Source organism: Chaetura pelagica, unplaced genomic scaffold, assembly GCF_000747805.2.
Source record: "Chaetura pelagica isolate M959 unplaced genomic scaffold, ChaPel_1.0 scaffold37, whole genome shotgun sequence".
Taxonomy (NCBI): Eukaryota; Metazoa; Chordata; class Aves; order Apodiformes; family Apodidae; genus Chaetura; species Chaetura pelagica.
In genome coordinates this window covers 477,209-492,223 of record NW_009954567.1, presented here as the reverse complement: position 1 = coordinate 492,223, position 15,015 = coordinate 477,209, and the positions used below count along the sequence as shown (strand labels likewise).

General features: G+C 39.1%; 1 protein-coding gene across 1 annotated transcript; it reads right to left on the bottom strand.

Annotated features, from left to right (window-relative positions):
* Positions 1-7,062: 7,062 nt before the first annotated feature.
* HSPB3 (heat shock 27kDa protein 3) lies at positions 7,063-7,497 on the bottom strand. Its single transcript, XM_010005337.1, has one exon. The coding sequence runs from the start codon at positions 7,495-7,497 to the stop codon at positions 7,063-7,065; it is 435 nt and encodes a 144-aa protein (XP_010003639.1).
* Positions 7,498-15,015: the final 7,518 nt, after the last annotated feature.

Sequence of the window (15,015 nt, the reverse complement as noted above, 5' to 3'; positions counted from 1 at the left end):
ATAAATATAAAGTTTTCTCCACAATAAAACTATGATACAGGATGAAAAGGAAGTATGGTATAGCAAGAATGAAGTATTGAGCATTAATCCATTTCACACCTGCAGGTATCTCTATCCTCACCCAGGATAGAGGAATTACAAAGGGGACTTTCTTAGTGGGTTCTGTACTTACGTTAACTCTGGACATTCCCCACAGGGGTCTCTCATGGGAAAATAAATGCTGCTGGGTTCTAGAAATCTGTTGGACTTCGGTACTTTGGGCTGAAGAGCTTCATATCAACCCTGGAGACACTCTGACCCTGTGCAGAGAGGAGGCTGGACTCAGAGAAGAAGACTAATGACTGGCATCTCCTCAGTTTTACCTGTCAATTGATCAGAATGCCTGAGCCCTGGCACAACTTTGTGTGTCTGTGAGCTTTTATTGTCTGTTGTGGAATCTTATGAGAGTGAATTCAGTCTCAGCGTGGATACCAGAACAAGTTATCTGTAACTTAGGCAACAGACCAGTTTTAATGGCAATCTGAATATCAAAGTATCTTCAGTCTCTCAGCACTTGTATTTAAGATGAGATAGTGCATCCTGCTAGCAGAAGGCAGTGACATTAAATTCTGAGTGAGATTGATGTCTTCAAGGAAAAATATTTTGTTTGTGTTGTTGGTTGAGAACACAGAGTCCAGCAAGGATGGTCAAGGTGGTGCTTGCTCTTGCTGTCAGTGTCAGCTCAAGAGATGAGGAATTCTGAGAGGCTTGGGGGCTGGAAATGGAATTACATTACTCTAAAGTACATGTTTTATCTTCTGGGTTTTGTCAGCCTTTTGGCAGACACAGAAGCCTGCAAAGGAAGAGCTGGTGAAGAAGGTTCCTGCTGTGCTTGGTTGGGGCTGTGTATTGGTGAGAAAGCAAACAGTATGAAATCCTTATCACAGGTCACTTCCTTATTATACCCTTGTTTTAGAGGGGATTTCAGTGTTGGAAACATACCAGGTATCCCACCCCATTAGGGAAATGTTAAGAGATGGTAACTTCTGAAGAGAAACAGTGTCAGAACCTGCCTTTGGGCATTCTGTATGCATTTAGAAGATTATTTTATTAGCTACTCATAAATACAGGACTCTTAATACAAGCACAATTATCTGAATTTTAAGTATTTTGTTATAAAAAGGCAAGTGAAAGTAGAAGTGGAAAAATTAAGAAGTCGATAGCAAGCAATATGAATTGATAGTTGGGAGAAAAAGAAAAGCTATATTAAAAATCATACAGCCAATGGGACAACAGGCAGGACTTATTCAGGAAGAAACAGAATCCTAACAATAGTTCAGATGAGTATGGCATGAAGATGACAAAACTGTCAGCGGTTATACATGACAGTTATTAAGTATATCCAAGGTTATTCAATAAATATTTCTGCTCTGTATGTGGAAAAATTATATTCACAGTTTTTCATGCTGATTAATTACTTTGTGGTCTATTAGTAACTATAGGGGGTGTTAAGCAGTAGGTGTTAGACTTTTATATTTTCATAACTCACAACATCAGGATAGTAAAAATGCTGTCCCAAGAGCTGCCAAGACTATTACTTTCAGTTTTAAGGTAAAACTCGTATCACTCAGCAAATCTCAGAGGGCTAGGGAAAAAAATCTGAATTTTGTTGGCTGTGCTGAGTAACACTTAATTTATGGAGAGCTGTGATGAGTTTTCCATCAACTGAAGTCTTTAAATAAATATTTGGTATCTTAAATATGTGTTCTTTCCGAACATGTTATGAGCTTCATGAGGAAATTAGCACATGAGATGATATGAGTTGTGTTCAGGGCATCACCCTGGAGATCATCACTGATCTTTCTGACCTTTAAACTTACAAATCTGGAAACCTTAACTGTCTTCACACTAACTACTTCAGACTGAACTTTCTACAGTATTTCAGATTAATAATGCTATGGGTAGCATGACAGAATGAATCGCAGGGTTTGTACTTCTGCATGCATTTGCCTCAGAGTCTCCCAGTCTGCAATGAATCTCTGTAAGTTTCATTCCAGGATCAAACCCTAAGCCTTCATATATTAAGACAGAGAGAGAGCATTTATGGTGCATCTTGATCATGAAACCAGGACTTGGATAACTGTGGTAAAGTTAAAAAAAAATGTACTTGAAATACTATTAAAATGCATAGAGTTGTCACCACTGCAGGTAGCTCTTGAGTTTCTGTCTGCCTTGTAAGAAAGAGTACAATAATTCTGGTTTTATTTGTCTAACCAAAAACTCTGAAAATAATTTTCCTTCATTATTTTTTCATTATAGCTATGAGGTAATCCTATGACTTCTAGTTAGGCCTTGGACTTACTTAAATCTAACATCCAAACTCAAAATCACTCAACACAGACAAAAGCTACCTCTGCTCTTAGTGCCTACACCACCAGACTGCTGTGGCATCTGTGGAACAGCTAACTCCAGTGTCCAAGCTAAGTGTGATATCCTGGAAGATGAGTGGAACTAATAACAAAGGAAATATTGCCACTGGAACCAAATAGTCTTCTGATCCCATCTCACTCTTTGTGTGGAGTTACATACACACAAGGAACCACTCACATCGTACCATCTGGACGCCTGAGCCAGCTGCAGGAGCAGCCAGCAGAGCTTTTTTCTCCATCAGTACAGTGGTAGGAGGGAGCAAGGTGCTGGCCAGCCCTGGAGGTTGCACAGCAGCACTTGAGTGAGGAAATCTTGCTGGATCAAACCATCTCCAGAGCCAACAAGAGAGATGACTGCACATGTTGACTAGTTTAAAGTGCATCAGTATACCATGTTAAGGTGATGAAGACTAGACTGTAGAAATTTTGCTGTTGTTAGTTCAGATAGGGCACCCACAAGTAAACCCCCATGTTACCCAGTTCTGCTTAGAGCAAGTGAAACTTTCGGAGATCCTGCTATGATATCTCTGCTTACAGGATGGGAATGTACAATTTATGGATAGGAAAACTGAAGAGATGGGCAATTGGAGAGAAACTTAGATGAAGTTAGTATGTGATTTATTCTTCCATCCTAGCACACAAAGTGTTCAGACCATGTATAGTATTCCTTCTCTGTTAACAACTTAAACTTTTAAGAATCACTGTTAAAGTCTTTCTCAGCTCTTAAAAATTCTATTTTATTGAAAAGTTAAGTATTTCTTGTAGGAAGTTTTAATATTATGCCTTAGTGGAAGGTGTCCCTGCCTGTTGCAAGGGGGTTGCAACTAGATGATCTTTTAAGGTCTCTTCCAACCCAAAGCATTCTATGATTCTATGATTCTGAACCAGTTTGAATTCTTTTTCTGCATACCTTTTCCCCTCAGGCTCTTTGTCTGAGACACCTCTGGTGGGCTTCCTTGTGGGCTATATGCTGAGGCCCACCCTGTCTCATCTTTGTGCACAGACCTGCTCTTTGCTGCTTCTCACAGGGCTCACAGTGGCATGCTCTGTCAGCAGAAGAAGGGTACTCACTGAGGCTATGTCCAGCCCATAAGTAAACACAATAAGGAGCATGAGAGGAACAGTAAATGATTCTCTACTTGCATCAGTTCTACTTGTGCAATCAGCTACTAGACATACTTCCCCCTGAAAATGCTGGCATCAGCAGCATTACCACGTGGCTAAAGAGGTGTCTTTTTAAAGAGGTAGATAAGATTTGTGGAGAGGCTACATCCCACTGTGGCATGGAGAGCTGAGACCCCCACACTAGCACTAACCAGGCTGGGGAGTCCTGAGCTGCAGTGCCATGTTTCTCCTGCCTGTCCATTTGTAAAGGTATTTTTAACAAAGGATGATTTTTTTAGCCTGAACACAGCAATGGACAGTCTGGGCATTCTGGACCTGCACTGGCACACCCGGACAGCACTCCTGGCTCCAGAGTCAGCACGAGTGGGACCAGCTCAGGTATGTCTGACGTAACGTACAGGTCTAAGTTCTTAGACTTACCCACTGCATTCACAGTGCAGGGCCATCAAGATGCTGTCCTCTGGATGAGAGGGGTCAGGCATTGTCTCTGAGTCAGCAAGACAGAGGTCAGTGTCTTTTTAAAACAGAAAGTACTCCTGACATTTTCAGAAATATTCCTACTATCATGGGAACATGGGAAATATATGTTTCTTACCTTGCTTTTGAAGACTACTGTTGGTAATAAGACCTTTTCTTCTTCTATAAAAGCATTTCTTACAGCGCTTAGATTCATGTATGAAATCATCCTTATCCATTTGGAGGAGCAGCTTGATCAATTCAGTGCTGGTAACAGAGAAGGCTCCATAATATTTGGCTCTGCATGGATTGAAGCAGCATTTATTGCTTATTCTGGGCCAGGGTTTTATAGGCAGCCAAGGTCAGGCTCTCACTTTAATGACACCAGCATGTCTTAAGCCTGTTTTAAACTGTAACTGTTCTGAAATCCTTTGCTACTGATAACTTTCTAGTTCTCCTAGCCATGAACAATATTAGCAGCTTTCTCCTTGGTATTTACATTCAGTTCTAAGCTCCAGTGTCCCTGTTACACCTGCTGGGCCAGGGCAAGTTCCCATTCACTATGGAGCAAGCATTAGGCTTTTGTAAAGCTCTGGGTACTATGGAAGGTGAAATTCTCTTGGGTACGTCCTTGCTATGTTCAAGTCAGTACATTCCAGCAGTTTCTAACTGATGATGTTGTGAATAAGTACAAACCCAAGCATGGAGTGATGTGAAGAGACGTATGACATACAATAGGCAAATGCCAAATTCTCCATCCAATTTTGTGAGGTTGACATGCATACATAAGCAGGGCTGTGTGTTACCATGGTATTAACATATACATATATATATCTATATATATATATACAAAATCATATGATTTTGGCTGTCTGCTCTAATTCCTGCCAAGTTTCCAGTAGTTTAATCATGATCTAATTTGAAATAATTAAATCAGTTATGTTTTTTTTAGAACTGCTTTTTCAACTCTAGGGTTATGAATATCATCCCTGAAATAATATCTAGAATATTTTTTATAATAACTTCCAATTTTAAGTGATCAAGTCTACAAAATCTCCTGCCAACAAAAATCACCAAAGTGGGTTACTAAGTAGTGATCCTGAACTCTATGCCCAAAGCTGTGCCATAAGGTGATGTGCAAACATGGGTTTAAACTGGTGAGCTTTTACGAAGTTGGCATGTAAAGATTAAATACAGGACGGTATCTAGAACTGATTTTTAAAAAGCCTTGTTGTATCTTCTAGAAAATTCCTGGCTGAGAATGCTTCTTGACTTAAAGGTGCTGAAAATCTAGATCTGATTTTCTAGCATGGTAATTTATTATCTTAAACCACAAACTAAACACTGATAATATGAGGGAAAAGTGTAAGCTAAGAGGAAATGTAGGGACATATGTTTTATGTTTAGTTTGGGTTGTTAGAAAACATTAGGTTCTTGACTTCTGCTCTATTAGAAGCATAAAATAATTGCACTTCATGGAAATCTTTAATCCAGACCTTATTCTGCATTTATTGTACAAATTCATCATGAGTTTTAGCACAAATAATAAATAAAATGCAAGAATTGGACTGAAGTCAGTTTCTTCAAATACCTGCAAGTCCAATGAACCAATCTTTCTAATGAAGGGACATGTGCAAAAGTACAAGCTCAAGGCTTTCATTTTAACCTAAAGAAACCCCCTGGCTTCAGCTAGTGAGAGGCTGGGTTTTGTTCATCAGATTTCTCACATATTCTTAAAATTGTATTTGTATTCAGTTTCATTTAATATGCTTTTGATTTGTCCAAACAGCAGATGGCTATCCTAAAGAGTCTGTATTTAACTTGGCACTTTCCATTCCACATTCCTTTACTATTCATAGCGCAGCAGTCACACTCAGTACACATAAAAGGAGGCAGTTCAACTTACAGCTGCAAATCTCCTCAAATGTTTTAGTGTTTACAAACTCAAAGCATTATTTTTTATTTTTTTTAATGTTGAGAAGATCAGATACTAGATATAGTGGGTGGAATTTTTTTTTTTTTCATCCCTACCACTCTTGTGAAATGACAGAAACCGAGACAGAAATTAAATCTGTGTCTGTAGTAAGGAACTCTTACACATAAAATTAGATTCATGTAGATCCCATGTCGGTGCAGGGAGAGTGGCACTATACATAGGCAGAAACATTTGCTCTTTAAGACACAAACTATCAAGAAACATGAAAAATAAGATATTCATCTGATTGAAAACCAAGACTATCTGAAAGGTGTAAGAGAAAAGCCATCTGTGCCTTTTCAACACTGAGGCTTCACAAGGAAGAATTTGATCCTTTTGATTTTTAAGCAATGCATTTTTTCTTCAGTTCCTAAGAGATAGCAGAATATGCTAAATAAAACCAATTTTCTAAATGTCTTTGAATGTTTTCTTTCAAATTAATGTCTTTGACAGAAAGTATGATTTCTTTTTACTCTTTCAAGCAAATACAGTCAGTGATTATTCTTTTATAGTTTCAAACATGCAACACACTTCTTAAAGTAATATCTTAAGTGTTTTTTTGTATACAAGCTTGAACTTTGGTAAAAGTTTTGGTTTTTTCTTGATAGTATCCTTCAATTTGAGTGCTTTTCCAGAGCTTAGGGAAGAATAATTTAATATCAAAAATTAGAAAACAGTATTTTTGGTACCTAAATTAAATTTTCATAAGCCTCACAACGTGTCTATTGCTTCTTTAATGATTGTGACTATGCATGACAAATGCTTATTCCTCAGAAATACAACTTATACTGAACTCATAAGTGTGCTTTATTTTCAGTATGTTATCAAACAGATATTTTTTTATCTTGCTGTGACTAGCCTAAACTTTCTTCTCTTCAAAAATCCTGGTTTTATGACATATATGTAGCTGGAGGCAAGCAGTCTAACATTTCACATCAAATGATAAACTCAGCATAATGAAAAATATACACAAAGATTTTCCTTTACTATAATACAAATACAGCAACATGCTTAGTACACTCTACAGCATTGCTTGAATTATATTATTTTGTTATATTAAGAATGTTTTCAGCTCACCAATAAACTATGGACAAGAGTTTAGTTCTTTTCCACTGAGTTCTTCATTTCAACAACCAAAATGCCATCATGGCAAAATAGTGCAGACAAGTCTTTGTTCTCTACTCCATTAGGTAATTTGTATTGTCTGGTAAAGCTTCTGGATATGAAACCGTGTTCATCCATCCTGGGTCCATGCTGAGCTTTGATCAGGAGCCAGCCTTCGAAAGTCTGAATAATGATATCTTCGGGGCGGAACTGCACAACATCCAGCAAGACCTGAAAGCGTGTGTTTCCCTCATCCTGGCCATTCTTCCCAGCCCCAGCTGTACTTCTGTTGCTCAGGGCAGCTGTAGAAGGGCCTGGCAGAGCATATAAAGAGTGATCCAGTTTGAGTGCTTCCAGCTCTTGTACAGCAAACTGCTCTTGATAGCGTACGGGAATTTCCACCCAGTGTCTTATAACACCTTCTGCCATTGCTGAGGTAGAAAGATAAGTTGCTGTTCCTGTGTTGCTGTGCCTGTGTTGCTGTGGGGAAGCTGCAGAGTCAGAACAAACTCTTTCCAGTCATATGCCTTGCCTGCAGACTAGTTTATCAGTTGATGTCGCCTTTCACTTTTAGCACAGGCAGAGCTTAACATTTAATAGGGTGTGCTGTGCTCCAGTGCCCAGAGACTTCTTTCATATTTTATCCACTAACAATAGTACGCTATTTATAGTGCTGGGATCTTGAGTGGCTTCAACATATGCACAGCTTTCCTGCGTAAGTAGTAAAAGCAAAATTTTAATGCATATCCTATTATTGCAATATTATGCTGTCTGTCATAATGAATGATGAGCAGATAAATAATGTGAAAGGTTCTTTGATTTAAATGAAAGTTTAACAATTCTGGTTTTCCATGGGATACATAGCAATAGATACAGACTCTATATTTCTTCCAACTGAAATACAAAGCTACTGAGGGAAGGGATTTAATTAGCTTGACCACAGAAATGGATCAGATTTCAGGTTAGATAAACTATAAAATGAACAAGGGCACTGTATTTTGTTGCAGGAAGTTGTGTAGAGGTGAAATACTGGCATGGTTAACCATATTATTGGTGGGAGGAGGGAACCATAAGCACCCCTGCCAAAGAAGGGGTGTTTGAAGGGCTGAGTCTGCAATCTTAGTGACCTACAAACACAGCAGAACCTCCTCCAACATGTCAGGAAGTCAGACTCAAGAGTGCAGGCAGTTACAGTGAAAGCTCATGTTTCACAGCTTCCAGGAGAGGGCAGAATTGTTTTTCTCCAGCAGAATAGTAAAGACAACTCCAAATACTTAATGCTATCATATTGAGCAAGTAACATTAATCTTCCGGGGCTTAACAGCTTGAATCTATGATCCCATCTACCATATGTGTCTGCGGAGCAGGACTGATGACCTCAAGGCTCTCTCTGGTGTAATCTTGCTACTCTGTGATCTCATGGCAAACAATACCTACAAGAGTTAGTAGTTTGTTTAATAAGACCTAAGAGAAAAGTGTAATAAAAAGGGAAAAGCATTTCCAAATTTTAGTATGCTTGCTAAAATATTCTTCTAACTGGGCCTGATAATGTAGAGCAGAATGCACTATGGCAAGTGATGGTGAAAACTTTCTATTTCCCTCAGCTGCACTAATGCTAGAAATAGTCAAAGGAGATATTTTTATTCCTTCTTGTTTGGCTGTTGTTGTCAGAACTCAGTCCGTCTCTTGTCATTACATCTTCCAATACCATGAAAATGGCAAGTAATTTTATATGGGATCAGTGGTTGCTAAAGGACTGATGAAAGAAGAGGCATTTGAATTTCGATAGCTATCAGAAATGAACTTCCATATTGAGTCAATAGCTGAGGAAGATTTCGAGACATCTCTATAATTAAAGTTCTAAGTTCTAATGTTGATGTTTTATTTTATACTCATAAAAGCTATATGACAAGGTTCAAGCTGTCTTACACTAATGGCTAACAATTGAATTGAGTATTACAGGAGTTATGCTACTCTATTTAACTCCTGTATCTTCTCCTGTCCTCCAGAAATAATCTTAAAATGCAGGTCTGAATGTACAACTTGCTAAAATAGTGATAAAAATAACCTGGAGCATTGCCCATTATCTGTTCAGCAGCTGTTTTCTGTTTTGCTAGCTAATGATTCACTTGATGAGGAAACTTTAACCCTGAAGTGAAGCAGTATGTCTGGTTGGTTGGGATATTACGCTTTTAGAGATTGCTGAAAGTTATCTTCGTCCCTAATGAATTCTGTGATGATAGCCTGACATATTTTACTTCAATTTTGCACTTCATTAATAAATGTACTGTGCAGGAATATCACATTTTTGTATTTTTTATTTTATTTTAATTATTCCCATCTTCTCTGGAAAAAGGTAAACTTGCCTGTACTTTAAATGAAAACAGAAACTACCACCTCAGTGCATCTCACTGTGGGACTGCTGTATCTATTGCCAGAAACAGTTGTGTTAGTCTTTCAAATGTCTATGTTAAGCATACTTGGAACTGTCTGGCCTAATTAGCATGAAAGATGCTTTGAATACCCTTTAAATTCTTGTCATGTGCAGAGCTCTGCAGAAGTTTACAGGATCATTCTCTATTCTGTAGAAGAAGGATTCAGAAAGATTTTGGTAGTATGAAGCTGGGTAGCCTCTTTCTGCTCTCTCATCCAGGTCTCTCCTCTGTTCCTGTCCCCTCTTGTCTCTTTGCCACCTAAGGGCTCAGGAATTTGCAGTGCCTTTCTTATCTCTTTGTTGCTAGCACAGAGAATATGTCAACTGGAAAAAGAAAATGCCCTTGAGATGCAAACATCCTAGCAATCTAGAATATGTTTTCAGGCTTTCAAATTTACATAGGGATATGGTGCTGCAATTCAGAGGCACTTTTGATTCTTCTGTTATGCTCCTCAGATACCTATCATATGTTTCAGTCGAGCAATGCATTCTAAAACAATTACTGAAGTAACTTTAAACCTTCAGAGCAGATCCAGTAGGAGCAGGATCAATGTCCTTCATTACCAGCTAGGTGTCTTGGCTTTTCTTTCCACGTATTTCTGTGCAGTCAAAGGCCTTGTCCTGTGCTGAGAGAGGGTGGGAACTCAGGGACGGGTGTGGGAAGTGTTAAAGAGCTCTTCTTAGCAAAACTGGACTGAGGCAACTAGTTACTGTGGCCTTGCACTTGTCAGTCCATGCTGTCTTTTGCTTGTCGCACGTACTTACGGCCTCAGTTTCTTTTCGGGATTTTTAAAGGACAGGAATAGGATCTTTGAGATCTTTTCCAACCTAAAGCAATCTATGATCCATGGGCAATTTCAGCTGCTTGGCTTGGAGGAATGCGGTGCTACCAATGGATCACGTCGACATCTCGTGGTGAGACGAGAAAACAGCTGCCGAGAGAAAATCACAGGCTGCCTGCTGTATGCTCATAGCAGGTATCATTACCAGCCTGTGAAATACTTGTGTGGAAAGACAAATAAAAAACAACAACAAAAACAACTTCAAACGTTTTACTTAAAACAGTCTATTTTTGAGCTAGTGTAAGTTTTGTTTTTGTGTTTTTGGTTTTGGTTGGCTGGTTGGGTTTTTTCTTAGTATTTTGGAGGAAGGGGAGGAAAAAATATTGGATTCATGTTGAACTCACTGAAGATACAGAAAATAGGCAGCCTGGTAAAGTTGTATTGTAAATTGCAAAAATGTAACGTGCACAAAATAATGAGAATAACACATTTTTTATGCATCTCTTAAAAATATACAAGTGCATCCTGCTTCACAAAACTTCAAAATAATAGACTGCCTTGTTGCAATTGTCTGCCTTCAGTACCTGAAGAGGCCTATGGGAATGCTGGGGAGGGGCTTTTAATCAGAGAAGACAATGATAGGACAAAGGGGAATGATTTTAAACTGAAGGAGGGTAGATTTAGGTTAGACATCTGGAAGAAATTCTTCACCATGAGGGTAGTAAAGTGTTGGAATGGGTTAACTAGGAAAGCTGTGAAAGCCCCCTCTGGAGGTGTTTAAGGCCAGGATGGATGATGCCTTGCGCAGCCTGGTCCAGTGTAAGGTGTCCCTGCTTAGAGCAAGGGGTTGGAACCTGATGGTCTTCAAGGTCCCTTACAACCTTAACTGTCTATGATTCTAATTCTCTGTATGCTTGATTTCCTGAGGAGAAATACGGATTTGACTAGGATTGAACTTCAGTAACTGCTGGAAGGGGAAAAAAGCAAGAAGACTGGGAGGATAAAGTGAACAAGAACTCTTCTAGCAAAAGCTAACAGGCTAAATTCAAATGAGACATGTAATTACCCTGATTAATTTAGTCAGAGCACTGTAATTACTTTTACCAAAGCATCCAAGGATGCCAATCATATTCTAATTCACATGTCATTCAAAAGAGATGCTGTCACTTCAGATTTGGCAGCACATAAGAAACATAAGGTCTTAACAGGTTTTACCAGTGCTGCCTCTGTTTGCACAATATAGGAGTTTAAGCTTTGCGGTCATGCCAAAGAGGTAGATAGTAAATTTAAATGTGTGTGAGGATGGAAAGTGGCATGATACTTACCAAAACTAGATAGGAAGAAGCTATTTTCATGTGGTATTTAATAAAGTTTTGTAAAGTAAGAAAATTATTGTCCCCTAATTTTGTCACGTAGAGTCCATTACTTCTTAGACCTATGAGTTCTACTTTTAGCTGGATTGTGAGATCTGGATGTATGTAAACTCTGAAGGAATTAAAAATGTTATCACAAATACTGCAAGTATCTGATCAGCAGATATCAGGTGTTCCATTGTCAAGAAATACCAGAGGATTCTTTTTCTGAGTGTCTTATTCCAATCACATGGTATTTATATTGGTCAGTAAATCACAACATAACTCTTTTGGCAACAAGACTTCATGCTAAACTTCTTGCAAGTTGTAAAGGCTGTGTTGTTAACACAGCTTAACTCAGGGAAAGCTTCAGTCCATAAGTCATGTCCTTCAAAACCTGGAAATGGCTGGATCTGTGAAACCTCTTGGAAAATCTCTCTAGGGCACTGATGCTCACTTGTTACTTGTAAACTTGATCTCATAATTTCAGGGGCCTCTTAAGAAGTGGAAAATTAATCACAACTTTTGCACTAAGAGTCAAGTGTGTTCAACCTGTGTTCCAAGAAGAATGCCAGTTTTCAGGCTTCTTCCTCCTCTGCCTCACTGAAGTCTTGCCTTGCAACTTGGTAGGAATAACTCAAGGCAGTTGAGTACAACAAAACTGGTGTATTTATTTCTTATTTGCTGAAACTTCATAGCAAGAATGTAGTTTCACTTGCTTATTTAGGATTTGAAACATATATTACCTGGATCATCTCCTCATTTTGAGGCTGACCACCTTAGTAAAAATAATAGAAGTACTGAAAATCTCACCTATGAAGTTCTGGGAGTAGGAATATTTCTACTTTTAAAAATTTGGTTCTGCCAAAGGTTTCTAGGGGTAAAGAATGGCAAATGTAGGACCTAAATTACACATAAAACTTTGTGAATTTTGAGATTTAACTTTTTCAATATGTTGAAGTGTTGGAAGGGACTAAAGGTATAACTGAAAACATTTAATTGCTTAGGTACTATGAAAATACTATATTATGACATGAGTGCTAGAGTCAAAACTACATTATAGAATACTTCCTTCCATGTACTTGGGAAATTTTAGAGCTGTAGGCAAGACTTTCTGACTATTTGCTAGCAATGAGATTATCAGATATGTACCTCTTGATACAAAGTTTTCTTGTGGCTTTAGCTAAAACCTGTGACTTTGGCACTGGATGCTAAATGAAGCCAATGACTTAAGGCATCCTGCCCAAAAGTCATTGAGTCTGAGAGTCATTATGTTGGTCTGGAATGAGGCCAACTATTGATTTGAGGGTAGAAGCATCTCATCCACAAAGTTCTTAAAGAGCAACTGCTGTGATTTGTGAAGGATTTACAGGAAGAATTTTCTATGGTTAGTCAACAATTCATTTCTGGAGTGACATAAATGTGCTGTTCAATATCAATGTACCTTGGGAATTAAATTCTATGATGAGAATCTTTAACTGAAAAGGAGCAGCTGAAGGCTGGGTAGGTCAGTAATGAGAGTGGAAAGCTTGCCTCAAAATCTCAGGTTTAGAGTGACCAATAGGAGGTAGATACTGTCTCTATATGCTGACATAGTGGATAATGTGAAATTCATTAATAGCCATGTCTCCCTTCTATGGGCCACCTATTTGTATCACAAAGTCAGCCTCTCCCCCATGTTTCCATTCTTAGAATCAAAGCTGTCCTGGTTTGAGGATGAAGACACTTTTCCTTCTACTGTTTTTGGTTTTGGTTTGTTTTTTTTTTCCTTCAGTAAGCTGGGACTGATAACGCTGGAATGTTTTTGCTACTGCCAGGACTCCAAGGTCAAGTCTTTGCCCTGCCAGCTTCAGGCACTACTGGGAGATCTGTGACCCCCCCATAGAAGGCTGAGTTAGACAGACAGCAAAACTGGCCAGAGATATTCCATTCCATGTATCTACTTAAGCTCAGAGGAAGGTGAGATATCACAGAAGACAATTTTCTTCCTGCTGCTTCTTTCCTTCTCTTCCATCCATGGCCGGCATCTGGGGAGGACTCCATCCATCCATCACCGTCGACTCCCAGGCTTGAGCTCTCCTGACCCTGAAGTTGTGCAAGAGGAGGTATAGATTGGATATTAGGAAAAAAATTCTTCACTGAAAGAGTGGCCAGGCATTGGAACAGGCTGCCCAGGACAGTGATGGAGTCAACATCCATGGAGGTGTTCATAAGACTCCAGGACATGGCTTATTTGGCATGGTGGTGTTAGATTGACAGTTAGACTTGATGATCTTAGAGGTTTTTTCCAGCCTTAATGATTCTATGATTTTACATGTGTTGAGTAGGTAAAAAAATTGTAGACTTACTTTCTTAAGAATGTTTTCTGCAAGGAGTTGTCCTGGTTTGAGCCAGGATGGAGCCAATTTTCCTTTTACTAATTTTTTTTCCCTTCAGCAAGCTTTCTTTTAACTAGTCACAGTGTGTTCTAACTAAGGCTGATATGAGTGGAATGTTTTTCTAACTGCTGGGTCTTCAAGGTCGCACCTTTACTCTGCTGGCTCAGACATTATGGGGAGATCTATGATCCCCTGTAGGAGGCTGAGTTAGACAGACAGCAAAACTGGCCAGAAGACAACTTCCTTCCTGCTTCTTCTCCCCTTCTCTTCCATCCATGGCCGGTGTCTGGGGAGGACTCCGTCCATCCATCACCATTGACCCCCAAGCTCGAGCTCTCCTGACCCTCATCACTCTGTGTTCTCTCCAGCAGCAGCTCCAGGACTTCTCGGGATTGTTCCCAGCTCAGGAGATGCTGTGGGAGTTGCTGGGGGTGAGGGAGAGCAACAAGGTTTGCACATTCTTGAACACATTTGTATATAACTGTACATATTTTCTTTTATCATTAGTGTTTAATTAAAGCTCTGTAGTTTAGTTTTCAATCCAGCCAAGTTTCTTTTTCTCTCTCTCCTTCCCTACCTGGGTGGGAGGGGGAGGGGGTTGAGAGCGGCGTTATCTCTGGTTTAATTGCTGATCCTGAAACAAACTGTGACAAAACCCAATAATTCCTTGGCAAAAATGCTGCCTCACCTTGCCTGTCCACCAAACCTGACTCCTATGTCAGAACTGTTATTTATTTCAGTGTTGGAGCGAAAACAACAGTCTCGTATTGTCTTAGTTTCATGACTCTGGTTATACCAGGGAGCCTGCAGAGTTTGTAAAATCTGATGTTAGAAATCCTTTTTTCTTGATAGCATTTTCCATTAAATCTGGGGACCAATTCTGACGTATAAAACACATAATCCTTTTGTGTTAATTGGGTTTGCACATCCTATACATCAGTGCAGAATTTACATATTTAATTTTAGCATTATCATCCATACTAGTTCTGAAAATACTTGTT

Coding starts and splice junctions, on each gene's coding strand:
- HSPB3 (XM_010005337.1), bottom strand. CDS start 7,497: ATGGCAGAAGGTGTTATAAGACACTGGGTGGAAATTCCCGTACGCTAT.